Raw genomic sequence first — 26,315 nt, 5'->3', positions numbered from 1 at the left:
TGCATTTAAAGTGCGTGTATAAGCGCAGTTTCTTGAAAACTCTTTTATTTAAATTAATTTTGACAAACAACTATAAAATTGTCAATAAAATCCCATTCGTTCACCTCAATCTCTCTTCCTGCCTTGGTAATATTTCGCAGGGGATGCAATATTAACTATAGAGGATGTCGTCTTACGCAAAAATTGCGACCTGCCACGCTCTTCGGTATATGTCACTTTGGCACCGTGCTTTAAAGGACCTGCCGCAGGGGAGTGCCTTCCGACAACGCTAGTACTTAGCTCCGATTTTGAACATTTAAGATTAGAAATCGTATGGGATGATAATGAATTCCGAGATAAGCAAAGGTAGTTAACTTCAGAATCTGAAATCGGGTCGATGGTGCAGTTGGAGGCTCCATTAGCGGGACTAATCGTCACCAAATAGGTGTAGGTGGATCCCTCATTCAGCACTCTGTTGTTTTCTTCCTCGTACAAACGGCAGAGTTCCACAAAGTGATCACCGATATGATTGATGAGCTGCCCGGCTCTTACAGTAATAAACTCATTCCCCGGGGACTTTGAAGGGTGCTTTCGGCTTATAAGGCTGGGGATCCCTGCCTGGTATAGAGTTTTGTGCAATTGGGAATTCTTTGAGGTAGCTGGGCATATAATGGCTATATCGGGACCCTTATCCCTATCACCCTCCTTATTCCGCTTGATATCAAAGGTGCCCTGTCGCTGGATCCCGGGACGCACAGGTAGCTTGGCTACAGGTGTCTCCGTGCTCGGAGGTGGAACCTGCTTTGTCGAACCTCGCATCTGGTCAAGCTTAAGGATAACCTGCTCCATGCTGCTAATGGAGCTATGGCTTTGGGTAGTGGGAGTGGTGACGGTTTCTTCAGTTTCTGGCGGCCAAAAGGTGAGCTCGCTAATATCCTTCTGAAATCGTCGCTCATCCTCCGCAGCTCTTCGCTCTGCCAGTGCTCCTGAACTAAGATTGATGTCCATATCTAGTTCTGGAGGTGGCCCTGTATCTTCAATCTGGGGAAGGTCACTGCTATCGATTTGCATGATTATCTGATCCATTCTCTTCTGCTCTACTCGGCTAAGAGCCAGGTCCAGACTACTACGCGTGGTGTAGGCCGCACCATCAACCAAAATAAAAGGTATGCCATCGTCATTTGTCCCGTGAGCCATATCTTCCAAGCCTATTAGCGTGTCGCTTGCGTTGACGATATTTGAGGGTCTAGACAAATCTTCCATGCCCAAATATGAGTCATTAGCCTCGACGGCATTCAAGGGTGCTACCGGATTTGTGTTGGGTTGCGAAGCTCCAAAGCACTTTCTTTTATTCAGCATAACTCCTGGGTAAAACGTAGGAAATTATCATTTGTATTACAGCCTAGTATTTATATCAGGTGTATTCTAAAGCCAAGAAAATAGACATTTTCAGTTAAAGACAAGTACTAAGAATTATCATGACCTAATTAAATGCACCTTGTATGCAAGCATATGCACTTGATCCCGGCAAAAAAACGCAAGTCAAATTGGCGGGGCCTTTCAGATTTGTGCATTCGATTGTAGGGAAAAAACGGCAAGGCCGTGATTAGGCCAACAAGAAGCTAAAGAACTCACCTGGTCCCCAGGCGGCCGACGTGTTCGCTCCCACGGTTGCTTTGTTGGCTGCTCGGCAGCAAACAGAAATTTAAATCCCTTAGAAGTACTCGCCAAGAAAAACGAAATTGAAAAGAATAAAAGTTCTGCGTGCCCGAGAATCAACACGAGCGACCCTTCAGCCCCTGATCCTGCTCCTCCTCCAGCTCTTGCTCCTGCTCCTGCTCCTGCTGCCTTTCTTGCCACTACTGCTCCTGGGCACTTGTGGCTGGCTTTGGCCAAATAATGCGCGGGTTGGCTGAGGGGGCTTCGGGGCTTCGAGGTGCGGGCCTGGAACACAATCCGTAAACCAAAACTTTATTTTGTGCTGATAAAAACTTAAATGTTGCTGCCGCTGCCGCTACCACTGCCACGCAATCGTAAATGTTTGATATCCCCAAAGGTTAACAATTTCCGTTGCCGCTTGGCTTTGCTTTAGCTCAGCTTCGACCAAGTTAGTTCTTCTTGTTTTCTTTATTTTGTTTGGCAAGAATTTTGCGGTTGGCTAAATGAAACCGCAGCGTTGTTGAGTGGCACATACATAAGGACAAGAGTTCGGATTCGAATACAGACCTGGTTGCGGGTTGAATGTGTCTTTGGTTTGTCTGTTCGACGGCAGAACACGGGAACGGGAATAGAGCCTTGCCCAGTGTTTGAACTGGGGTATGAATGAGCGAGTACTTGCTACTTGGGCAAAGGCATACTCAGTTCAATTTGGATAATTTGGACACCGAAAGGCGGCTGGCTAAACGAAGGCTAGTTCCCCTTGAGAGAGATCGGGTGAAACTGAGGGAGCCCTTTGCTTTCAAATTTTAAGGCGTTGACAAATTAGGCAATGCTTAAAGGCAAAGGTAATAACAATCTTTGAACTTATACTTACATTCAAAAGTAACAACTATATTTGAATCCATTACACAAGTCTTTTACAAATATTTACCTATATTTTTAAATCACGATTTTTCTCGGGATAATAAAGTTTAAAAAATTCATAACTCAGCAAAAAATGCTTTAAATTCAATTCAGAAACTGTTCCTATATTAGTTTTTGTTGGGTTAATAAATCTGCATACTAAATATAAAGTTTTAAGAAATTGAAATATTGTCCAATTTTTGAAAAAATTTCAAAAATTTATTTTTTGACCAGGCATGTCTAGGTCGATTCAGCTTTTGATTCTGATCAATAATATATATGATTTATAGGGTCGGAAATGACTCCTTCACTAGCGTTACAAGCTCCTAAATAATTATTATAATACCCTGCAGGGGTATAAAAAGGTAACAATAAATTGTTTATAATTTACGTTCTATAATCTAGAATGCCTGTTGCCAATCAGCTAAGAGAGCACAATTTCCCTCTCTTAGAGTTACGATATTCACCACCACACTCAGTGTACTAAAAAGCTCCTTTTAGCGGGTTCGGGCACGAAGGACTCGCAACGAGGACGAGCCGTAAACATATCCAGTCGCTCCTGGCAGTGGTCCTTCAGTTGAAATCGGTGCGAGCTGGCAAAAGGACGTGCACAGCGGTCGTTGGTCGGTTTCGAAATATTGAGTGAATCGAGTGGCAATCGGGGACACTAAGGACCGAAGTTCGTGTGTCTGAGCGTGTGGCCAAGTCAGAAGGCGAAGGCGCGAAAACCCATTTGGGGCGATTTTTGTGCGATTTTCATCGTTCCATTGCTCCCCAAAAAACTGAGCCACCAGCCGTGAGCAGGCAATTAAAATTCCGGTCGCCCCGCGGACTGTTGGCCATTGCGAATTGCATGTCGCGGCAACGAGTGCATGTCAGCGTGTGAGCCAGTCGAAGAGAGCTAACAGCGGGTCCTTTTTGGCCAGCTCTTGTTCGCCTAAGTGGAATTATCAGACAGCAAAGACAAACGTAGCACGTAGCGCCTGGAAATGAAAACCCCATCAAAGGCAAGTGCAAATACCGTGATGGAGGGAAGTGGCAGGAAATCTAATTAAGGCTAAAATGGCAAATGCGAAGCTCAAAATAATTGCGAACGAAGGTGAAGCTCAGGGAATAGCATTCGCTTGACAAAAAGCCAAAAAACCCCAACCACAAACCGAAAGGAATTCGCATACATATCAAACTTATGAAAGCCTGAAACTCTCCCACACACACGCAATGTATGTGTGTGTGTGTACGTGTGTGAGTCCTGGCCAAGGCAGAAATTTATTTATTTGTTTTCTTTACTTATGCGGCAGAAAGGACATCAGCAAAAACTTCAACTACTGAAGGGGCCAGGGAAACTCTAATAAAAACAAATGTTACACAATGAGGCAGAGCCACTTTAAATTTCTGAAATATTTTCACTCATTTTATGGGTATCTCTTAGCAGCGGTGGGGTATCTCTCAGATGTAAATAATAATATACAAGAGGTAAATTTTCTTTTTACTGACTTTTAACTAGTTGGCATCTCTTGAATATAATCAAAATTTAAAAGCAGATTTCACAGAAATTCAGTAGACTTTAAGGAACACTTTAAAATAAAGTTATTAATTTATGGTTTTGCCAAATTCCATTTATTAGTTTTGGCTTCCACCCCAAATTTAAGGGACAGCAATTAGGCACATTCTTAAACAGGATCTAAACCCCTGAACCGGTGCAAAGAGCCTCCTGGGCGGTCTCCTGGTGCGTACGCGGGAGTTGGCCGCAAAACAATGCATATTCTAATATGCTAAATGGTTGCCATTGTAATCCCGTCCTGTGACCGCAACTGAAATTATGGCCAGGCCGTGCAAACAAAGCGCGACGGTTAGGAAAACAATGGCTCAGTGCGAATCCGTTGAGCCCGGCTCAGTGGAGTTGCGACGGGGCCGGAGCCGTCAAATTCAATTGAAATTATATGCAAAAAACAAACATTGGTGTAAATTGTGGGGCCTGCCGGCACTCCTATAAAAGTCAATTAAATTATGCATTCAGGGATATTTATCAATCCGCCCACCTGCCCCTATCCCATTTTCTGTTCTTACTTTTTGCCCGTTGGCCTTTCGCTTCGATTTCTGTATTGATTGGCCATAGAAAGGTAATTGACATTTCAATAATTCCATAAATAGTTAAGCAACTACCCCCGCCTTGGGTCAGCCCTATTTTCTTCGCTTTCCCATTTCCACGGGTTTTATTTTTTTCCTGCCCTCTATTTTCAATTTAGTTCACGCCACTTGAACGAACTTAAATATTTCTTCACACTTTGCCTTGTCGCCATCGCCTTTTACCGAAAGTTTTCCAATTATATGTCGCCTTTTTTTCGCCAAACAGTTTTTCCAAGCGCGCTTCATATTTGCTTTTCCTTCCCGTCCCATGCCCCCTCTATTTTTCCTCTCTGGCCGGAGAAAGTTTTTATCGTCGCGCAGGAAAAAATTATGCTGGCATTGCCTTCTCTCATATGATTGGCATCGCGGCGGCCCGAAAGTTTTGCCCTCCGGCAAATGGTTATCATAAACGAAATCGGTGCACAAGCAACGTAGATTTTTCCGGGAATGGAAATTTCATCACGAAATGCTTTTCTATGTAGTTTAAATAAATGTCACTTTCCAGAGCCGGATCGAATGCAAATAAGTGTTAATGTAGGTAGGACTGAGCTAAAACTCAGGTAAAATATATAGATTCCATCTCGACATTATTTGCAATGCAGCAGGATCTGTTTCGGTATCTGTGTGTATCCGAATCATCGGAGTATCTGTATCTGTGTTTACTGCCATCCGCATGTCCCAAGATATGGCATACACGTTATTTCACTTTAGTACATTAGGGCAGACTTCCTTCTGCCGGTGCGCTTAATTTCCGGCGCAGTCAACAATACGAACGGGGATCCCCTGAGGGAGGGAGCTGGGAGATAGGGATTAGGGATTGGTCTGCTCGTCCTTGCTTTCTTGGCAGTTCTTCAAAAGAAGGCGGCGGGAAGGAGGCGTGGTCTACAATTATTTAAAAACTGAGAGACTCCAAGGGTTTTCATCAAATTAAGGATACTTTTCACAACTATTTATCCTCTACTGACCACACAAACACGTGTCCATGCTGACCCTTTTCGCCTTTGTGCAATTAAGGAGCTTAAGTGGTTTGCTCATAATTAGGTTACTTAGAGTGCCACCAGATTGCCGCAGTCTGAATCCTCAAATATGTATACTTTTTCATTTAATTTATTAAAATGCAATTTAATTATTTCAATATTTACGCAACCCCCCCCAACACACACACTCTCTCCCCTCTCGGGAGGACCAATCAATTTGGAGTTCATCCGCTTCACATGTAAAATTTATTTTTCTCCTCGCACAGACAGGAAGAGGGCCTTGGCATATCACTCATACGCACAGGTGCTCGGGGCCTGCAGGTTAATGCCAGGTCCTCTCGGGTACGACATTCGCAGCCAACAAATCTTGCGTATAGCATTTAATTTTTTGACTTTTCTGCGCGGCTCACGCGCCAACTTGTGTGGGTGCCCAGGTGGAGGGGAAGTGGCATGTCAGGAGCGGCGAATCCTTGTGGTGGGAAGGCATGGGGCGGGCGGGCGGTTGAAAGCCGATGGATGCCCTTTAAGGGGCAGGCGTTGGTTTTGGTCGCGTTGAGCTGCGGTTGCCAGACCAACGGAGGCAAGGGAATGGAGCAGGACCCCAAGGTACTCGGAGGATGTAGCCACAAAGTTGCCTTGGCAATCCGAGAAATTGTAGTTGCTGAGAAATGTGTACACTGAGCGTATTTATGTATTAAAATTGGGCATTTATAAGGAAAATCTTTTATGCTTCTTTAATAAACTGAGACTTGAGAGGGTTTAAATATTATTTTCCGAACTTTGAAAATTATTCTCCGTGTAGGACCTGACGGGGTCTGATCTGGCCAAAACGGGCAACTATTTATAGACAACACTGATAAACCTTGGCTTATTTGGAACATGGCACTCCGCTGGCGAAGCCGCAAGCCCTTGGGGAATTCCATTGAATTTGAATTCCGTTTGCTGGTTATTCCCCGAATATTCGCCTTTCAATTTCCATTAGTCTGCCATATTCCACTCGCTTTCGTTTCACTCTGTAAATTGCCTTTCAGTCCGCTTTTGTGAAATATTAAGTACTTTTTCATTTCCTTTTCCGCCGAGAGAGTCCCTCTGCCACCTACCGTCCTTGGCTTTGCCGCGGCTCGATTTCTGTTTGTGGCGTCGCGAGAAACAAAAACAAAATTTGTTTGCCATAAAAAATTGTCGCAAGTTACGCGGCTGGGTGACAAAATGTGGAAAACCCGTCGTCAGACTTTTCCCTCTCTCTGCCCGCACAATTGCGGCACGCCGTGGCTTTCCACTTATTTTCCACGCCGACCTGCTTTGTGTGTTACGCCGGGCGCTTGTATTTTTGTTTGGCTTTCCTTTCTCACCGCTTTCCTTGTTGTACTGTGCTCATTTATTTTTTATGTGTCTTGCACCTGAAACGACACACATTGAGTGCGGAATGCGGTAGGGGGGCATGGGATCAGGGGTAGCCGGGTCTCTGGCATTAAAAATTTAAGTTTTATGTCAATGAATGTCCTCCGTTCCGGCCTTTGTTTGCTGAATCGACTTCCTTTATGAGCATTTTTCACGGTGTTTTCCCAGCGTTGTTGATTTAATTTATTTTTTTTTTTTGGGGGGGGGACTCAACCTGCTGACTCAAAAAGTTAAAGACGAAATTAACATGGGACAAACGCTTGCCAAAAAAGACAAACACAAAAAATAATGACCATCATCAAACGTGTCTTCGTGCCGGCTTAGGCAAATGATAATTTATTTATAATAGTTTGGCTTCAGCCTAAGGTAGGGGACAGGGACGGGGACGGAGACCATAAAAAGAGGGAACCATAAACACTTTTTAGTTGGTTCCATTCCATCTTTTTGTGTACGCTCATAAACTCATTTTATTCCCAGCACGTGATATTTGTCCGCATATGCGAAACTTTATTAGTTGAGCACTCAATGAAAAGCCCATCAAAGAAAACACTCGTCAGGGACTGTCTCTGACTTCTACACACAGCTGTGCGGACGAATAAAATTTACAACATCGGCAAACATTTCCCCAATGAATTTGCATTGTCAATCATGCGCCGCTTGTTTATTCCCTTATTTGCTGTTACTTTTTTGGCATTTGGCAGCTGCATTTTATGAAATGTTTTTACGACTCACTTTCGTTTCATCGGAACGAATCTAGCAGGAAGCTGAAGAAGAACGACAAAATAAATGTTGGCCATCAATTGTCATCGATATCCTCTGGTCTCTAATCTGTCAAGCGGCATGGGACTTTCCAGGAGTAGTCTCTGTATGTGATTTCTGTTACGCCACAGAGCAAAGCCACATGAATTTATGGCAGGAGATGGAATTTATTATATATATTTTGGAAAAGGAAAGCCAGACAGCACCGGAAGTGTCGTGGGAGCTGCAAAGCTTTCGGTTGATTTACTCTCCTGCCCTGATTGCCATTTAGTGGATCTGTGAAAACACCTCATTAATGTCCCCGAGAGCCAAAAATCTCTCTGAGGTTGCCCTTTAATTTCAGCCCGACCACTTTGTTCAGAGCTAATTAACTGCCAGGACCCCCGCTTATCCGCACTGAATTTGGCCCCGGGCGCTAATGTAAAATGTATTCTAAATTGGATTAAGTGCCAAACATTTTGACTTTGTGCCAACAATAATTTAGCCTGTTGAATTTTAATGCGATTTTTGGTAATGTAACTTTTGCTGTCCACCCCCAAAACCAACACACACCTGACCCGTCCACCTGCCCACCTGTCCTGCCACCCACCTTTGCATACATGAATGTATGTGTGTGTAGTGATAAGTGCGACCCGTGTGTCAAATGAAAAATCAATAGCATTACAGACACAATGCACATATGGACACAAACACGTGTACGGGAGATGTAAATAGCTGGTTGACATTCTGACAACGACAAACCGTTCGGGGCCCGGACCCTTCAGCTGCGACCCCCGACATTATTAGGTCACTTGTGGCACTATATGGGGGGGGGGTTGGGTGTGCAGCATGTGCAAGGGGGAAATGGAATTGGAAATGGAAATCTGGTCAAAGGAACAAATTTAATTTGCCAGGCCATCGCCGTTTCGAAATTATAATAATTGCTAAAATAATCGATTTGGGCAATGGCATTGCCTAATGCATATTAAATTACCATAATACAAATGATATCCCGGTTGCTCACAGATACACACTGCACACTACGTACACCCAAAACCATTCCTCACAGAAAAGCAGACCCTCAACAGACCCTACAAAGTTGTGTCAACAATGTGAAAGATAAACAATACCAGCTTTGCACGTGTGTGAGTGAGTGTGCCAGGAATACACACACACACAGCTAGATGGCAAGGACCAAGCAAAACTTGCGACTCAGCTCTGCGTTTGTTGTTGTTTCGGGTTTTGTTTCACAATAATAAAGTGCGGCTGCAGCTTTAATAACTTCTGCAGTCAACAAGAGCACCAACAATAACAACACAGTTGCCCCGATAGAGACAAAAATACAAAGGATCCGCAGGACGAGAAGGGAGCTAGGGCGAGGCTGAAACTGTGGAGCTGCAATGGCAGTGGCGAAAGTTCAGCAGAGGATGGAGCTGCATTCTAATATGATGGGACCGCAACTAGGAAAGTTGCCAACCCAGTGGCATGGCGTTGGTTGACGAGCGGTTAAGGGGGGAGCGGCCGGGAGGTCATGAGGCAGCTTCCGGGGGCAGACAAGGGCCAGGGGAGGTGGATCCAGCACACAATGCCAGGAGACGAATTACATTTGTCGCGCGATGTTTGCACATATTTAAGCAACTTAAGAATTAGCCAACTTAGCTGGAAAATGCAGCAGAAAAATGCTGGCAGCCAACAGTTCATTCGCTCTTTTTCTTCACTACGAGAAAAGCAATGCTCAGGGGATTACTAAATGGAGATAATCCAAAGATAAAAGCAGGTGGATTTTCTTAAACTTTAAAAGATTTTTATATTAGTATCGTTCACAAGAAGCTTAGTTATTGTTGTATTATATTTCATAGGAATCCTCATTTTGAAATTAAGCTAATCAGCTTATTATTTACTTTTATATTTTATATTTCCTTATTATTATTAATCAGAAAGTTGTTAATCTACATATTCTTGATATTAAATCTATACTTACTTAACCTAATTTCAACCCGAGTCTCTATACAAGTCATTCAACTTTAGAAACCTTAAACCCCTTTATCTTAGATATTTTTCATTTCTCTCAGCTAGTAAATAGAGAACTTTTTTGGCTGTGCACTCAGTTGCTCAGTCAGTCATCCATTCGGGATAACTCTCGAGCAACCCAATTTGAGTTGCCCGCGCTTTGCAATGCAAAATGGCGGCGTTCCGAAAGTTTTTGCTGCATAATCGCAGGCGCAGCACTTTGGCCCAAGCAAAAGAAGGAGGACCAGCAGGAGTTGCGGCAGGAGCAGGAGCAGGAGCAGGAGCAGGAGAATGAGAATGAGAGACAGAGAAGGAGAGCAAACAAACTTTGCTGGCACTGCGCATAATGAAGCAACGCAACAGACAAATCCATCTCCGAGTGTGGACAAAAAGTCCTGGCCGGAGTACGGGTCCCGGGTCCGGGCAAAGTTTCTGTTCTGTTGCCAAATGCGAAAAGAATAAGACGCGACGAGCGTCACAGTTTACTTGGCATTTACATTTCCGCTCTGCCGACTGCCACCCGAAAGTTGTTTTCCTTCCATCTTTTTTTATGATTATTTCAGCTTCATTTTTCATTAAGAGCCTGGCAGCGCCAAATGTATCCAAGGATATCAGACCGCAGGACGAACTGCTGGCCCCTTGATTTATGCGCATTTCATGAGCACTTCGACGGCTGAGGGCGCCGGCACGTGTCCTTGAGCATTGTTTTTTTGCTAGACAAATGTCCATTAGCTGAGTGGGAATGCTAGACCGGGAATACGGCTGTAGTTTTTATTTCCTGCGCCGCAGGATGAAATCTCTGGGCAGGGCATCAGTGGTTCGCCTTTCTGTGAATCTTTTTTGCTACACATTTTGTTGTGTGTTTTTTGAGAAAGTGTTTTATGGATTTTGATTTAGCTCTGATTTGCTCAAAGGCAAAAGCATTTCCATATGAATTCTTAATTTCGTTCGATTTTGTAATGCTTTGTGGCAGCGGCAGCAGCCGCACACACGACCTAACCTATGACCTCAGCTGCGGCAGTTGCCCCAACAGCTGTCAACGCCCACGCCCACGCCACGCCACGCCCACGCATTAACCTTCGTCCTTCGTTCGTTGTCCTTCGATTTGTAACGTTTATTTATAAGTTTCGGCACAGGGCAAATCTATTTTCACTCGACCATCTGACGCGAGGAAAGTGTGGCTCCGATCCTGTGGCAAAAATAAATGACAGACTAATGCTGATGGGAGTGTTATGTAATGAGTCCTCATTTCCATTTCCACTTGTAGTTTCACATCCACTAGCATTTCCATTTCCATTTCCATCCTTATTCCGAGTGGCAACCAGGAAACAATGAGCACAATCAATAAGTTGTCTCTGCATTCCGGTCACCGAAATCATTTGCTGATGACCAAATTGAGGTTACTGTCATTTGCGAAAAGAGAAACGGATAGCGAAACAATGTCATTTGATTGAGAATTATTCTCGGCATGCCTTGGGAGAGGGAAATGTTTTGTTAGTGCTTTGACCCGAAGAGAAATGATGAAATGGAAATGATGAACTCGGCCAACCTCCCGTTTGAGCCCGAGTGCAGAACAAATTGAAAAGCGAACTGTATTTTGGGGGCGGGTTGAATGTGAAAAATGGCACAAGCAGGATAGTATATCAGAGAACCTCTTTCCCCTGGACCTGTGGCAAACGATTAGGATAACTTTACCTTAGCCAGGCCATCAAACTTTATTAAAACCCATTTATTGTGCTCTCCTTTTGCAGGCTGCACGAGCGGGACAAAGCCGAGTTTAATGAGCTGGCTGCAGCGGGAACACATGAGACTGCCGGAGCACTTGTCCTTGGCCAACGGATCGAGCCAACTATTAATGGCAACAGGCTGGAAGTTTATGCGAAAACTTTCCGAAAGTAATACGCAGAGAAAACACAAACCGAGCTAAGTCCCGTCAGGCAACAATAAGCGGGCAAAGAAACGCAAAAAGAAAGCCAAGGAAGCCAAGTCAAGGGAGCCTGGGAAAAACGCTTAAATCAGCACAAGAAGCCGACAGAGCCAGAGTCAGAGAAAACTTTTCCCAGCCAGCGGATTTCCAGATTTCCATTCGCCGCACACCGCCGTCGTCATCACCATTGCCATCTCTGTTATTGTTTCGCCAAGGATTACATATTATGCGATAAACATGAAATACACAAACGATACACGACTCATTGTGTTCATTTGCTGCCTGCTGCAAGGTGAGTGCAAAGTGTTCAATGCCATTCGGTGGGGGCGGGCGGTTTGTGGGCGGTCTGGCCTTTACCGAACATTTCCAGTTCAATGGCTGCGCGTGTCGACACCTTGCCAGTCAATAAAAAGCAAATTGTAACTGCTCGACAAAGTCACTTGTGGCGTTTTAACACCCAAACGCACATACTGCCATCGCATATGTAACTCCCTCTGTGCGTGTCGGCAGCCCCCCCTCCCCCCAAAAAAAGGGCATAACCGCCCACTAATCCCCGACATACATTCCGCCATTCAGCCAGCCGTCATGCCATTCCCAGGATCTCCTGCCACGACCCGCTCGTTTCACTTATTTCAGTTATTTTTCTTGTGTGCCGCATGCGGAGCGCATACAAATGAATCCCGACGAGGTTGCGCCACTTGGTCGGGCAATTTTCGCTTTATTTTAAATAAAACATGATAATTTTTTTAATAGAATTTCCCGTAGCTTAATGTGCGGCTCCAAACCCATGCCTCCCCCCCACTCTTCCGCTGAGTGAGCTGTCAATTTACGTGTGTATGAGTATGTGTAGTGTGTGTGTGTGTGCCAAAGTTGGCTCAATTTCCATACGCTTACGCATCTGTCAAGTGCAGCCAGAACGTGACTTGACAGACGCAGGCAGCTCTCTCTCTTCGGTGCTTCACCTGCATTTCCCCCAGGTTCCCCCTGAGGGAAATCACTCACACGTATTATACGGCAGTGACGCAGCGAGAGGAGCTGCGGGGTGCATGAATTCCATTTCATTTGTACAAATATGTAATCGCACAGAAAGTGCAATGCGCACATCGATTTCCGAAGGGCAAACTACCGACGATTTCCAGCTACTTTCTCGCGAATCGCACAGCTGAAACAATGAACAAGAACTTTGGCAAATTGTTTGTGGAACGTGAGCACCGACTCATACTTGGCGAATTCCGTGTGTTTCATTCAACATTTAAGTGGCTACAAATGAGTCCTGGCCATGTGATCAAATATTGCGCATACGCCGTGTGGCGCGACAGTTTACATGTTGCGCCAGTGCTTTCACTCTTTGTCCGGGCATGGCCATTGTTATTCTTATTTTCAATTACACGCCAGCTCAGCTACCCGCTTTCCCATTTTCCTGGCTTTTCTTTTTTCCCTTTCCCCTGTTTCCCCACTTCCCCTGTTGGCTCATCACCTGCGGTTATTTTGATTTTAATTTGCTCGTTTCTCGCTCGTCAGCTGCTGTTGCTGTCGCTGTCGGTGTTTCTCTTGCTGTTCTCTATTTTATTCATAAATGTTTTGTTGCCAGTCTCGCCATTACACACTCACTGCCTCCATGCGAGTGTGTGTGTGTGTGTGTGTCTATGTGTTAGTTTGCCTTGTCAGTGTCGCTTAGAGTTGAGTTGCCAATTTGCCCCCGAGTGTCTGTATGTCCGCGTATGTGTGTTTGTGCGAGGATTTGCGCCAGATTTGTGTCAACTTGAATACATCAGAAGCGCTTGAGCAGATTTGCATGTTGTTTTTGCCTCTTTTTTTTTTGCTCTACCCTTGTTGTGGTGCCTGCAAACAACAACAAGCAACAAACGAGAACGAGAACAACAACAAAATGCACACGCAATCGCGCAGCGTCAACGGGGCGTATGAGTACTTTCGCCTTCTCTGCCATTTAAAACTGTTGCATACTTTTTTGCGCCTCCGCCGCTGCCGCCGCTACAGAAGCATTGTTCTTGTTCGCCAGTAGCAAGGATAGCCTTTGTTGCCGCTCGGTTACTGCACAAACTCAGCTAAAACTATCCCAAAGGCTTTTTCATTACAATTTTCGTCTAGGTCCCTTTTTTTCCGCCCCCACCTCCCCAACCCACATCCTCCACAGTTTGCATTTTGTTTGCGCCACTGCCGTTGTATTTTTTTAATATAATTGCTGGTGTATTTAGAACAAGGCCACACCAACCAATTCGAGGCTGCAGTAATTGTTTTTTAAACGCATTTAATAAACAACATTAAGCGGAGTTTAAGCTGTCAATGCCACACTATAAATATTCATCAGGCATGAGGCAAAAAATGTGCGAGCCAAAAGCGAACGTCGGACTTTTTAATGAAGTCTAGACGACGCAAATAAGAAATGCGGCCTTAATGAGCTGCCGCCTTTCCAACTTGGTCTTCGGTTCACTATCAATGGCAGCCGCCCGTCCCATTTTGTTGTTTCTTCCAGTTTTTTGACACTTTTCGGTAACTTTTCCGCGGGACAGCCTATCGCATTGTCTGCCAGACCTCGGGTTTGGGCCAACATTTAGGGCACAAAATGATTTAGCAGATAACAAAGTTTGTTCTACAGTCGCCCAGCCAGCCTCCAGGTCCCCGAACGGGCCGCATAATTGCTGTGAAGGCGCAAACTCATTAGTGGTATAAAGTTAGGGGCCGTTCAACCGATCCGAGTATCCCCCCATCATTGATACCAACTAAGCTGCTACAACCGATTTTTGTTGCCGACTTTATCTCCTAATGGCGGCCTTCATTATGCGCTATTTGGCAACGCACAGTGGGTCAGTTTACCTTGGGCCCCTCCCGCCCTTTCCGCTTTCCTGCTTTTCTACTTTTCCGCTCCTCCCCCTCTTTCCGGTGCTGCCCGAGCTCTCCTTTGTTTGTCATTCCACTTTCCTGTCCCTCGACCCTGCTGCTCGGTTCGCTTCATTTCGCTTCCTTTCGTTTTGTTTCGCCTCCTCTCGTTCTGTTTGCCAATTTTATCGAATTATGCTAAACACCAGAGAAGTCGGGGGCTGTCGGATCCGGAGGACTTACTTAACCTGCAGGTGAGCTGGGAGCAGGGAGCTGGGAGATGGCAGCCCCAAGCCGTCAGCCATCCCACAAAGTGCGGGGGTTGCCCTGTTTAAATATGCGTTAATGAACGAAATTATCATGCATACTGAATGATATTCCCTCCTGCTGCTTTTGCATATTCAATGTACATCAAGTGCGCCGCGTTGCTTTGCGGATACTTTACATACTAATTTAAATATGAAACTTTATTTTAGTAACTTTGAAAGGAGCGCAAAAGCGATAGTAAAGTGGAGCTGTGAGTTTTCGGGTGCCTCAGGGCGTCCTGATAGGCAGACGTTTAAAAGTTTTTCTCTCTGGGCGAACGCCTTCGTTGTCCTTGCCACAGGGCATACTGCTATTCCCTTTATAAGTGTTAATTATAACGTTGTTTCAAATGGAAATTATGGGTGAGAATTACTCAAAAATATAGACTTGTATTATTTTAAGAAAATGTGTACATGAGTTTACTTTGAGTTGACACATATTGGAATCTTAGTTGCAACATATACAAATACCTTGTTGCTTTGAGCTTCCAAAATTCATTACGAAAGCTTATATATTTCCTTTCCTAAAAGGACAGACCACTTCCCCTCGTTAGGATGCATTTCGACAATGTTGAGATACTTTGCTGCCGGCATGTTTACAACTTGTATATGTGTTTTCCACAAATTCATTGAAATGGAATCCCATTCCGAGGCAAGTCAACTTGTAATTTAATTTTGGCTCTGAATGTAAGCTTTTGTCGCTCCGCTCCGCTCGACTTGGCTCGGCTCAGCTGTTATCAATGCAGGAGGGTTGGGCTAAAATTCTTTGAAAGAACACTCCCTCTCCCCCTCCGCTCCCCCTCCCTGTTGCAGGCAATTTTAATCAGCTCTCATGCAACTTTCACCCATTGTGCGCACTGCCATCCCTGCCATCCTTTTCGATCCTGACAGACCGGTTTTTGGCTGTGTGTGTGCGCCGCTGCTGCTACTGCTCTGACGGGGCTTTGCTGTTTTTTAATTAACATTAAGACACTTTGTATCGTTGCCCAAATGACATGTGTTGGCTCCTGTTCCCAGTGCTGTGCCGATCCCGTCCGCTTTGTCTTGACTTCGCTCGCAGCACACCGTATCTGCAGTCGGCGTCTGTTTGGGCTTTGTTTAGGTTCTCGGCAGCTTAATTTCATTAAGCCTATTTTGCCGACTGACATCAGCAGGTGGGCGTGGCGGACGCACCTCGAATCGTCCATCAAAGTCGCTGTCATAAAAATTGGCCAATTAAACAACATGTGCCGCCATTAAAGCCCACGCCAAGAACACCAAATTCCGGGCTAATTAATGCCCAAATGTAATTACTTAAAGTTGGCACGGGACAGCACATTCTAATGCAAAATTCTGGCACTCAGTGGTTGATATTCTAGCGATGAAAGTGCTTGAGAATCTAGTTCCATCCCTAATTAAATACAGCTCAGTCAATCATAATTGCTTTCTGCACTCGAACGTCAAGTATACGCCACCGGAACCGCATTCACAGCCGCATGCCAATTCAATAGTTCGACATTAGCTTCAATCGGTTTTCCCGGCCCCCCAGAGAGCCCGGAAAGTTGTGCAGCTGCAATGGAAAAGTTTTGTTCGCAAAGTCCCAGATCAGAGACTGTCAATCTGTTTAATCCCATTCAATTGCTGACGTCTTCAAGCGGCCAGCAAAGTTTTTGCAGCTGCCAATGGCAGTGCCAATGGCCAATTAGCCGACCTCCCCCGCTCCTCCTAATGGACGGACATTTCAGCTCGGATATTCAAATATTTATGACGGCTGCGAGTCTAATTTAACGCTGGCTGAGCAGCTTTGCCCAAATAAACCGCAAAGCGCCGCATTTATTTCAGGGCCAAGTGACAGCAAGGATGTGGATAAACGGCCAATATCCTGTGCTGTGGCCCCCTGTCCCTGGGCTGCCACTCCATAATTTGCGGCCTTGGCTCGGTGGCGTTGTAATTTTACAAAGGATTAAGCCCGATTACGCACTCATTTATTAATATTTACGAACCGCCCCGACACAAGATAGCAGATAGCCTGCGTTCAGGACGATGACGGCCAGGCCATTCCACCTGCCGCAATTTATCCTGCTCCTCAACCAGCATATTTCAGAAATGCGTCTCATAAATAAGCAATTGACGATCAAACCGTAGGTCCCTTTTAATTAAAACAATAATTGTTTGCGCTGGCCCGCGACAGGACAGGACAGAACAGGACAATAGAGCCGAGGCAGGAGTAGTGGCCTAGTCCAGAGGACAAATCAATTATGCAAATACTTGCTCGACGCTGCCTGGAAGGCGGAAAATTTGCGCCATCATCAGCAACAAAAAGTTGACTCTTCTTGATGGCCACGGAAAGTGCGGAAAATATTTTAATTTTCCTCTGGCCTTGTTACGACCGGCGTAAGCCTTGGCGAATGCCCGGCGGGCCAGCAGAACTCTCTTTTCCCCTCCAGCGCCATCGTCTCAACGCCCTTTTCTTATGCAAATATATAATAATTATAATATATATCGCTCTATATCCCCGGGTGCCTTGTCAGTTTATTGATTTCCAAGATGAGCTTATTTCAATATATTTGTCCATACACCGAATGAAATTTGAAATTTAAGATCTTGGGGAAGCTTATATCTTTCAGGTTAAAGGCTTTTTAAACCTGATTTCATCATTTACAGGTGTCGCCGTTGGCCTGCGTATGATCAAGGTCTCCATTCCCGCCTACAAGCTGCGTGGGGAGTCCGCCTTCCTCGAGTGCCAGTACGAGCTTAACCGGACGCACCACACCGTTACGGGCCTGCAGAGCCACTCGGACCACGACCGGGACCATGACCATGGCCGCGGGCACTCTGGCCACGGAGGCGGTGGCAACAACGGTGGTGGGGACTTCCACTATCCCGATGGCGATACGCTCGAGGAGGAGCGCTCGCCATACCGCTCACGGATGCGGCAGAACCAACGGCAACATGGCCAGCGACAAAGGCAGCGGGAACCCATTGCGATGCGACAATACCAAAGCAGCCATCAACAGCTGCCGGCGCCACCGGAAAAGTCACCCTATGGCCACAGTGTTTACCGGGGCAGTGCCGCCTCTGGCTACCTCGGGGCCCAGGTGGGTGCCAGCACCCACAGTGGCTCCATGTCGGTGAGCTCCTCGAACAATGGCGGGCCGGCCCTTTATATGCCAGAGTTCGATCGGGCGGACAGTTTGGACGACAGTGTCGATCGAGAGGACAACGAGGAGGAGGAAGAGGAGGAGCCGGCGGAGGAGGGAGAGGCTCTGTACGCAATCAAGTGGTACAAGGATAACGAGGAGTTCTACCGCTATGTGCCAAAAGCACGGCCACCCAAGACCAGTTATCGGGTGGATGGAGTCCGCGTTATAGTAAGTTACACCTTGGAAAATATATAGTTTGAAATGGAATTCGTTATCATTAAACCATAAAATTCTTTATATAGTTTGTGGCTTAACTTCATTATAAAATTAATAAACACAAATCTCTTCTGTCTTGTTTTTAAATAATGAAACCCTTGACTTTCCCCTCTGCAGGAGGAGCTCTCCGATGCTAGCCGTGTCCTGCTGCGAGGACTAACTCTAAACTCCACCGGACTGTACCGCTGCGAGGTGTCCGCCGAGGCGCCCAACTTCTCCTCCGTGCAGGGCGAGGGTCGCATGGACATTGTGTGTAAGTACCTATGTAGCTTCCGATCAATTCAAAGTCACGTTCCTGATTTGCCTGAACCGTGGGGACCGTGTTTTTATATGTATATATAATACGTATTTGCGGCACCCCGCAAGCAGCACAGAAACGAGCAAATGTTTGCCCAAAAAATTTCACATCAATTACAGGCAAATATTGAAAGTGCAAATAAGAGAGGAGCGGCAGGACGAGCGGGAATGGATTTAAATCCGCTTTCCCTCTGGTTTATTATCGGCATCGCAGTGCGAGTGGAGCTTGTTTGCTTATTTGCTAGACAGCATTCCGATACAGATGGAACCCAAATGTGAATACTATTCATGTTTCGTACACAAACTTTTGATTCAATCTGCTGGTGTCCTTGCTGAGCAAGGAATTTCAATAATCGGCTAAGGACTCAGTGACTTTCAATAAATGCTAGAGTGGAAATTGGTCCTGCCTGACGATGGACATAGTTTAAATAAGTAAAACAAATGCGATGCCGATGGGAAAAATTCAAATTAAAGTCTGTCATTCATATTGATGGAAATCTCGTTTTACGAGCTGGCATGTTAACTGGGGACCCTGAAAATCTGCTTTACAACATTAAAAGCATCCCAACTTTGACCTTCAATGGGGCCCAGGGACTCTTTATTATTCTATTATTTTCGGTAAAAGCTTTAGCTGTTTTAAATTGAATATTTAAGAGCGTTTCCGTGGCTCTGTTTACCATTTTCTGCGGTCCACTTTTCCACCGCCACACACTCACACTCTATATATATATATATATATATATATATATATAATAATATAATATAAATATATATATACATTCCGAATCGGATCGAGTTCATTTCTGCAGCTTCTGCCGGCTTTCGCTTTGGTCGCCTAATGCGACTGGCGCTGTTTGTTTGTTTTGGGTTTCTTTATCGGCGCGGGCGAGCGGAAATGCTTTTAAAAAGTCATTCATAAGCTTTAGTTTCATAACAGCATATTTCTGTAATCCCAGCCGGGTCTCTGCATTTTTTTTAACGCTTTACACACGCGCTAAACCACCTCCGCCCCCACACACTGCCGTATTTTACTATTTTTATTTACTTAAACCAAATGGCCAGCGGCAAAGGGAATATATAAAAAGAACTGGCAGAACGGACAGAGAGGAAGTGTGCGGGGGCCACGCAAGCGATTTATAAGTTAAAATGCCATTTTAATGGATATTTCCGCAGTCTGGGCCGCTTACAACATATTTTGTGTAGTCCTTTCCCTGCTGCAATTGCAGTTGTTGCTGCTGTTACTGTTGGTTTATCTGTGTGCTTTATGTTCCACTTGGACAGCGGGAAAAATATTTATTTGTATATCCCATTGAAAATGTCTGTACGAAAAAGGGGGAAAGTTCCCCAAAATGGGGTGTTGCGTGTAAATATTTGCCCGGCAAAGCAACAGAAAAAATTGTTAATAAATTACACGACCAAAGGGCAAACCAACAGCAAAGCCGCAGTAAATATTTATTGGAGACTGCTGGTGGGGAACTACGAACAGGATTCAATGCCAGGGGAAGATAACATCGCAAAAGGATAATATCGGGCATTAATCCACCTGGATGCATGCAAATCTTGTTCTCATAATTATTGCACCCCCTAAATTCCATCTCTCTTACAGTTCTACCCCGCGATGGGCCTCACATCAGGGGACAGCAATATCAGTATCAGATCGGCGAATACTTGTATTTAAACTGCACATCGGGAAAATCGCATCCGGCTTCGCATCTTCAGTGGTTTGTCAACGAACAGCCGGTGAGTTTGTTATTTCAAAGAAAATCAGAAAGGAATCCTTTCTTCCCCTTTTAAATAAGAGGTTTAAGATTGACTTTAAAATAGTAAAAGCCAATAGAAAGAAATAGAAATAGAGAAAGGATACTAACTTCGGAGGTGTATATGTATGAAAAATCAAATTTTAACTAACGCATAACTAAGCCAAAAATGCATTGAATTCATTTCGGAAATCAGTCCTATCTTAGTTTTTGTTAGGTTAACAAAGCTGCATACTCAATTTAAGATTTTAAAAAGTTTAAATATTTTCGATTTTTTGACAATTTTAATGATGTAACCCCTTATAAAATTTGCAAATTTTGAAAAATTATTAAAAATTCATTTTTTGACCAGACATGTCTTAATCGAATCAGATGATCTGGCTGATCAATAATATATATGATTTATAGGGTCGGAAATAACTCCTTCACTTAGTTTGATGCTTCTGACTGAACCTGCAAGGGTATAAAACCATGAAATTAAAGCTGGATTTTAATATTTTTATCGGTGTATAAACCAATCCTTTGCTTCGCAAATAAAACGTAACAACATTCACCCTTTTACTTTTTTGTTGGGGTCTACACCTAAACGGTCCTTCGCCTCCGCCCCGCGCTAATCAAGAGCCCGCAGGAGGAACAGCAGGAAAAAATGTAGAAATTATGCATACAGTAAATATTTAAGCCTCTAACAACGCGGCAGACAACGGAGCCCTCGGGGGTATGGGTTGGGATCGGACGGGGATCGAGGTGGAGGATGGTGGACCCAGATGGCCGAGCGTGAAGGGTACGTTGTTGAAATAATTTCATGAACAAAAATCATGTAGACAGGGGCAGGCTTCGAATACATTTTTCAGCTTTTCTTCAGCTGCAGCGCCGGACGAGCTCTGTCTCGTTTTTGGCTTCGGCATGTTTTATGGCCCCGATATCGGGGGCTCAGGCTGGGCCAGGTGTGGGTGTGAGTCTGAATGTGGGTGTGAGTGTGGTGCGGGTTCCGGGTTGGAGGACACCGAAACTGAAACCGAAACTGGGACTTGGCCATCCATCTGGCCGAAAGCTCGTTACATGTCTGCCATGGCCGGAACACCAGAATCGAGAGGTTGCCGACTGAGAGGGTTGGAACCACTGCATTTTATCGTCGACGCTGACTACATGGCACTCAAATTGTGTGAATCGAGGCGTTAAGGTACGAGTTAGTTCATTGTACCATGCTGACTTCCCCTCTTTCAGGGGTAGCAGGGAAGCAGGATGCGGAAACAGACGGAGTCGGAGTTGGGACGAGGACCTTCGTGCCCCTCGTTCGCTTTTGTATAAATACGAGAAAAATCAATAGGTGCGATTAGGCACGATTCCCGGTTTATTTGTTTCCAACAAGCTGGAAACATCCCTCATCACCCTTCCTGAATAATGAATCGACGACCCCACTCGGTCACATTCCTCAAATATATATGGGGGATAGCCTGGGGGAGCATAAAGTTGTTGAACGTTTATTTAATAACATTTGTCTTGCCCACTGGCCGTTGGTACAACATGTCGTCTGCTTGTTCTCCCGCCAGGCATTCGCGCAATTTACAATAAAAGTGTCCATCAGCATTCCACGAAAAAAAAGAAAGCCAAACTTATAATACAACAGCCCGCAAAATGCGTGGAAATAAATTTTGGCACCGTCTTTGGGGAAAGTTTCCCTGGAATGCGACGGGCATTCTAAGTGCCCTCATTTTATTGCCTTCTTTTCCGTATTTCCTCCTTATTTTCATTTTATTTTTGTAGTTTTTTTCCTGTTTTTTGGGCTGGCCAGGACAGCTGACGGCATTGCCAGCATGTTTGTTGTGTCAGCAGGGAGCAGGGGACTCGGTCGCAGTTTTAATTTATGCCTTTAAAGTTTAAACTGAAGCACAAAGGCTGGCACGGGCCAACCAATCGCCTAACAAATGGCAACAATTTCGCTGGCAAAGTGCTAACCCCCCCATATCCTTCCCTGCCCTCCGAGGACAGACCGAATTCGAATTCCCATTCCGATTACCCTTAGCAGAACCCAATTTCGAAGCAAATCGAAAAAAAGCAGCAGGGAAAAAGTTCAAGTTATTTATTTGAGCGTTTCACATTTTTTATCAGGTCTGCACATTTTTCTTATTTATGGCAAATGATTTTATTTCTTTTTGCAAGCCAGTGTGTAAGTGTGGGCCTCCCTCCCGTTTTCCGGGATTTCCCCCTTGCAAGACTCATCCTCCTCATTCGCGGTGCACTCTGCTGACAGCGACAAACACTGAAAGGGAGGAATTATCAAGCTCTTGTAATTGTAACCTTCAGCTCAGACTCCCATCGCCGGCACCGGATGCTACTCCAACTCCAACTCCGATTCCCACTTGGAACACAAAGGCATCCCCTTAAGCATTTCCCAGACATGTACCAGACACGCCCATTGCCGGTCCCGTTTCTGTTTCCGTTCCGTTGCTCATACGACGCGTGTGCCCAACCCCTCCCCCCATAGCACTTGATAGGACTAAACTCCCGATGCTGGCTTTTAATTCCGCTTCTGCACTGCGCAAATGGCGTGAAGTTTAATAGCAATTCAATTGAGTTCCTAATGAATTTATTGACAGAAATTAACAATGGCTTAGAAATGATTTATAGGAAAATAAAATAGAAAGACACAGCATTTATGATATTTTAATTAATAGTTCGAACTTTTTAACCATTTAAATTGCCATCTCTTTTAACTATTGACCCCATTATTGGTACGAAAATTAATGGTATTAGTTAGATTGAGAGCAGTTTAAAATTATTGTTTAATTCTTATAATCTGTTGAAGCAGCAAATATACATCGAAATACAATAAGAAGAGAAGAGAAGAAATATAAAAAGAAGAGAAACTAACTTTAGGAAGGTGAACTAATTATTTCCTTGGTGTTATCAATTGTATTATAGGATCAAAATAGGAAATCGATCATAACGAAGCTTCAAGTATTCACATTTTTTAAATCAATATTTACTGATATATGAAAATGTCAATTTTTTTTGGAAAAATCAAAGTTTAAAAAACTCATAACTAGGTCAAAAGTGCATTAATTTCAATTCGGAAGTCAGTCCTTTGTTAGTTTTTATAAGATTAATAAATATGCATACTCAAATCAAGATTTTAAAAAATTGAAATTTTGTCCAATTTTTGACAATTTTAATGATGTAACCCCTTATAAAAATTGCAAAATTTGAAATATTTTCAAAAATTTATTTTTTGACCAGACATAGCTTTTTCGATTCAGCTTTTAATGCTGATCAAGAATATATATGACTTATAGGGTCGGAAATGATTGCTTCACCGCGTTTGAAGCTTCTGACTGACCCTGCAAGGGTATAAAAATGTGCAATTTAAAGAGGTAGCTTAAGAGATTTTCGCCAAGTGTAGGAGCTAAACGATTCCTTGTTCTTTCCGTTACAGATCCTTGACGAGCACTACCTGCACAAGTACAACGACATCGTGCACAAACACGGGCTAATCACCTCAACTCTGGGCCTGCAGCTGCCGCTGGAGTCCCGTCACTTCCACGAGGGCGACATGCGCGTCAAGTGCTTGGCCAGCATATCGCCGGTCCTGTGGAAGGGCGGCAAGGAGAGTGTGCTGCAGCGGCGGCCGGGGATCATCGACAACCGCGAGGCCATGCTGCTGGGTGAGTGACCTTTGAAACGTTGTGGTCTCAGACCCCTAAGACCCCGCCCCTTTTTCCCCGTTAAATATTCGCAGTGAAAGGCGCGGCCGGGCACTCGCAGAGCAGCTTGCTCCGCTCGCTAACCATTGCCATCATTTTGGCCAGGACAGGACAGTGGCTGCTGGGCTCGGAGCTGACCTAAGCGGACTTCAGGAGATGGCCAGAAGTTGGCTCGACTCGTTTCAATTAACAAGCATTCATTTCAATTCAATTCAATTGCAATTGCAGAGCATAAATGGTGATTTTGTATACTTTAAGTGTAATATCCTTAGTTGGTAAGCGAGGACGAGAATTGAAATACATACAAACGGGGTAAATGTGTTATAGCATGTAAAAATCACAAGCAACGCGAGCAGAAAACGAGTTAAATAGTATTAAAGGATGGATGGAAGTTCGTCTCGCTCCAGAGAGAGAGAGAGAGGGACACACAGAGAATTCAATTAGCAAAATTGTTAAGTAACTAAATTCAAATCCCATATATACGACATATCCCCTGCCCATCGTCCCCCTAGAAGCCCAGCTGAGGGTTCGTTGTGCGTAATTTCTGTGTAAATACTTCAATGAAAGCGACAAAGTCTAGGGCAAACTTTGGACTTTTGTCAAATACGTCTGAGTGGCATCAATTTCGAATGGGAGCCGGCACAACTTTGCCATAACAGATGCTAAAACTACATAATTGCAGAAAGCTAAGAATAAAACAAAAAATCCGAAACGTAAGCTGGAAAATTGCCAGTGTCCCCACTTCAGTTACAACTCTGGCAAGTGTTTGCTTCCTGACTCCCGAAAGTATTTTCCATTGTTTTTAGTTTTGTAAATTGATTCTGGGAAAAGGGGAAAAGGAGCTCGAAATTAAATTAGATTGTTGACGGATCAATTACTGATAACTCTCCAGCTAAAATCGATCTTAAGCTAGAGTCCCTTAAAGGTATATTCGGTTAGAGCGCACCCTAGTTGTAAGAACTGTATAAAAGAGAACCTGGATATGTGTCATATCTGTAGACGTAAGAACCTTTGTTTAACTAGAACTCTAAGCTAGCGGTCTAAGTTGTAGCCGAACTGTCTCCTGAGAAGAATCCCCTCTAATCGTATGTAGCATTACCTAAAGGATAATGTATGGAGGACATAACTACTATATAGGATGATATGTATATGTAACAATAAACGAGTACGACAAGACCCTTTTTCCCCCCAGAGTGTTTAAACAAATATAAATGTGAAAGCAAACAAAGTTGTCTACTTATTTTACGCGAACACAGATACACGGTTGGAGATACGCAACCGGATACGGAAATGTTATCTGCAGCCAGATACACACGCACACCCACAATGCCCGTACAGCAGACATTAACACCTGAAGGACCAAAGTTACTTGCAGAGGTGTTAAAATCGTGGTGGGCCCCTTGCAGCGCCAACAAAGGAGATACAAAAAATAACACACACACACAGATATATATATATAGAACATAAAAGCGGCAAAGTTAAAATAACACGTACAAATTTTGTATGCAAACAAACCGCAACACACATACTTACAACGCCCATGCCGGCTACCACACACATACACACACACGCCCACTCGTTCACACAGCTGTGCACAGGCACGCACGAAATGGCGGCGAATGAAAAAATTGCGTGCAGCCTTTTAGGCGCTGGCGGCAAACGCAACTCTGCCGGTTTTTATATGCCATTGTAGCCGGCTCCTGCTGCCACTGCCACTGCCGCTACCACTCTTCTTGGCCAACATTTTGATGGCGCACTAAACTTTATGCGAGGCACATAAATAGAAATGCACGCAAAAAACTTTCACAAAGCGCGAACCGAAATAAAAACATTGGATCTCCATGGGAGTGAGTTGATTTTTGTGAGTTGGGGAAAGCGATGGGTCTTAGCCAAACATGAGCGGGGGTGGGGTCACATGCAAATGCCCCGGGGTTTGAACTGTACTCATGCGTGGCCAGTGGCAATTCAACCGATCTGTTTACCTTCGGTAAGCCACCGCTGACCTAGCCCACCTGTTTCAACACAGCAACTAACATCGTCCTCCGCCCACCGCCCACGGCCCGCCCACGGTTCAATCTAATCTGCCTCTGCACTTGGCCAGCTTGGTCAAGATTTATGTGTGCCTTGCATTGCATAAGCGGCGCCATTTAAATGTCTGGTCTTAATGTACACTGAAAAAGAATATTACAAATGGGTAATACATAAGAAGTATAGAAGATGGAGGATATGTGGTAAGTCTCCCTAAATAATTATGTCATGTTCGTTTTCAGCATTAAATTAGCAAACAACGTTAGTAAA

At 44.5% G+C, this 26,315-nt stretch overlaps 2 protein-coding genes across 2 annotated transcripts; one reads left to right on the top strand and one right to left on the bottom strand.

The window, feature by feature from the left end:
* Positions 1–4: 4 nt before the first annotated feature.
* LOC110185071 (uncharacterized) lies at positions 5–2,457 on the bottom strand. Its single transcript, XM_020953755.2, has 3 exons — positions 2,206–2,457; positions 1,615–2,137; positions 5–1,343 (listed from the first exon to the last, which is right to left on the bottom strand). The coding sequence occupies exon 3, from the start codon at positions 1,336–1,338 to the stop codon at positions 106–108; it is 1,233 nt and encodes a 410-aa protein (XP_020809414.2). The 5' UTR covers positions 1,339–1,343; positions 1,615–2,137; positions 2,206–2,457; the 3' UTR covers positions 5–105.
* Positions 2,458–3,115: 658 nt separating this feature from the next.
* beat-IV (beaten path IV) lies at positions 3,116–25,245 on the top strand. The gene is made up of 7 exons (XM_086840993.1): positions 3,116–3,548; positions 11,546–12,013; positions 17,508–18,214; positions 18,380–18,515; positions 20,166–20,299; positions 23,750–23,978; positions 24,053–25,245. Exons 2-7 carry the CDS (start codon positions 11,959–11,961, stop codon positions 24,157–24,159), a joined length of 1,368 nt encoding a protein of 455 aa, XP_086697119.1. The 5' UTR covers positions 3,116–3,548; positions 11,546–11,958; the 3' UTR covers positions 24,160–25,245.
* Positions 25,246–26,315: the final 1,070 nt, after the last annotated feature.

This window comes from Drosophila serrata, unplaced genomic scaffold (assembly GCF_035046125.1).
Source record: "Drosophila serrata isolate PLE 108 unplaced genomic scaffold, ASM3504612v1 contig_382, whole genome shotgun sequence".
Lineage (NCBI taxonomy): Eukaryota > Metazoa > Arthropoda > Insecta > Diptera > Drosophilidae > Drosophila > Drosophila serrata.
Note: the sequence above shows the minus strand (reverse complement) of the source record. Positions and strands in the feature narration are given on the sequence as shown.

Excerpts from the sequence above, each read along its gene's own strand:
- beat-IV (XM_086840993.1), top strand. The coding sequence starts at position 11,959 with ATGAAATACACAAACGATACACGACTCATTGTGTTCATTTGCTGCCTG. Across the intron at positions 18,215-18,379 it reads TGGATGGAGTCCGCGTTATA|GAGGAGCTCTCCGATGCTAG; the intron begins GTAAGTTACACC and ends TCCCCTCTGCAG. Across the intron at positions 23,979-24,052 it reads CCGCGAGGCCATGCTGCTGG|TGAAAGGCGCGGCCGGGCAC; the intron begins GTGAGTGACCTT and ends AAATATTCGCAG.
- LOC110185071 (XM_020953755.2), bottom strand. The coding sequence starts at position 1,338 with ATGCTGAATAAAAGAAAGTGCTTTGGAGCTTCGCAACCCAACACAAAT.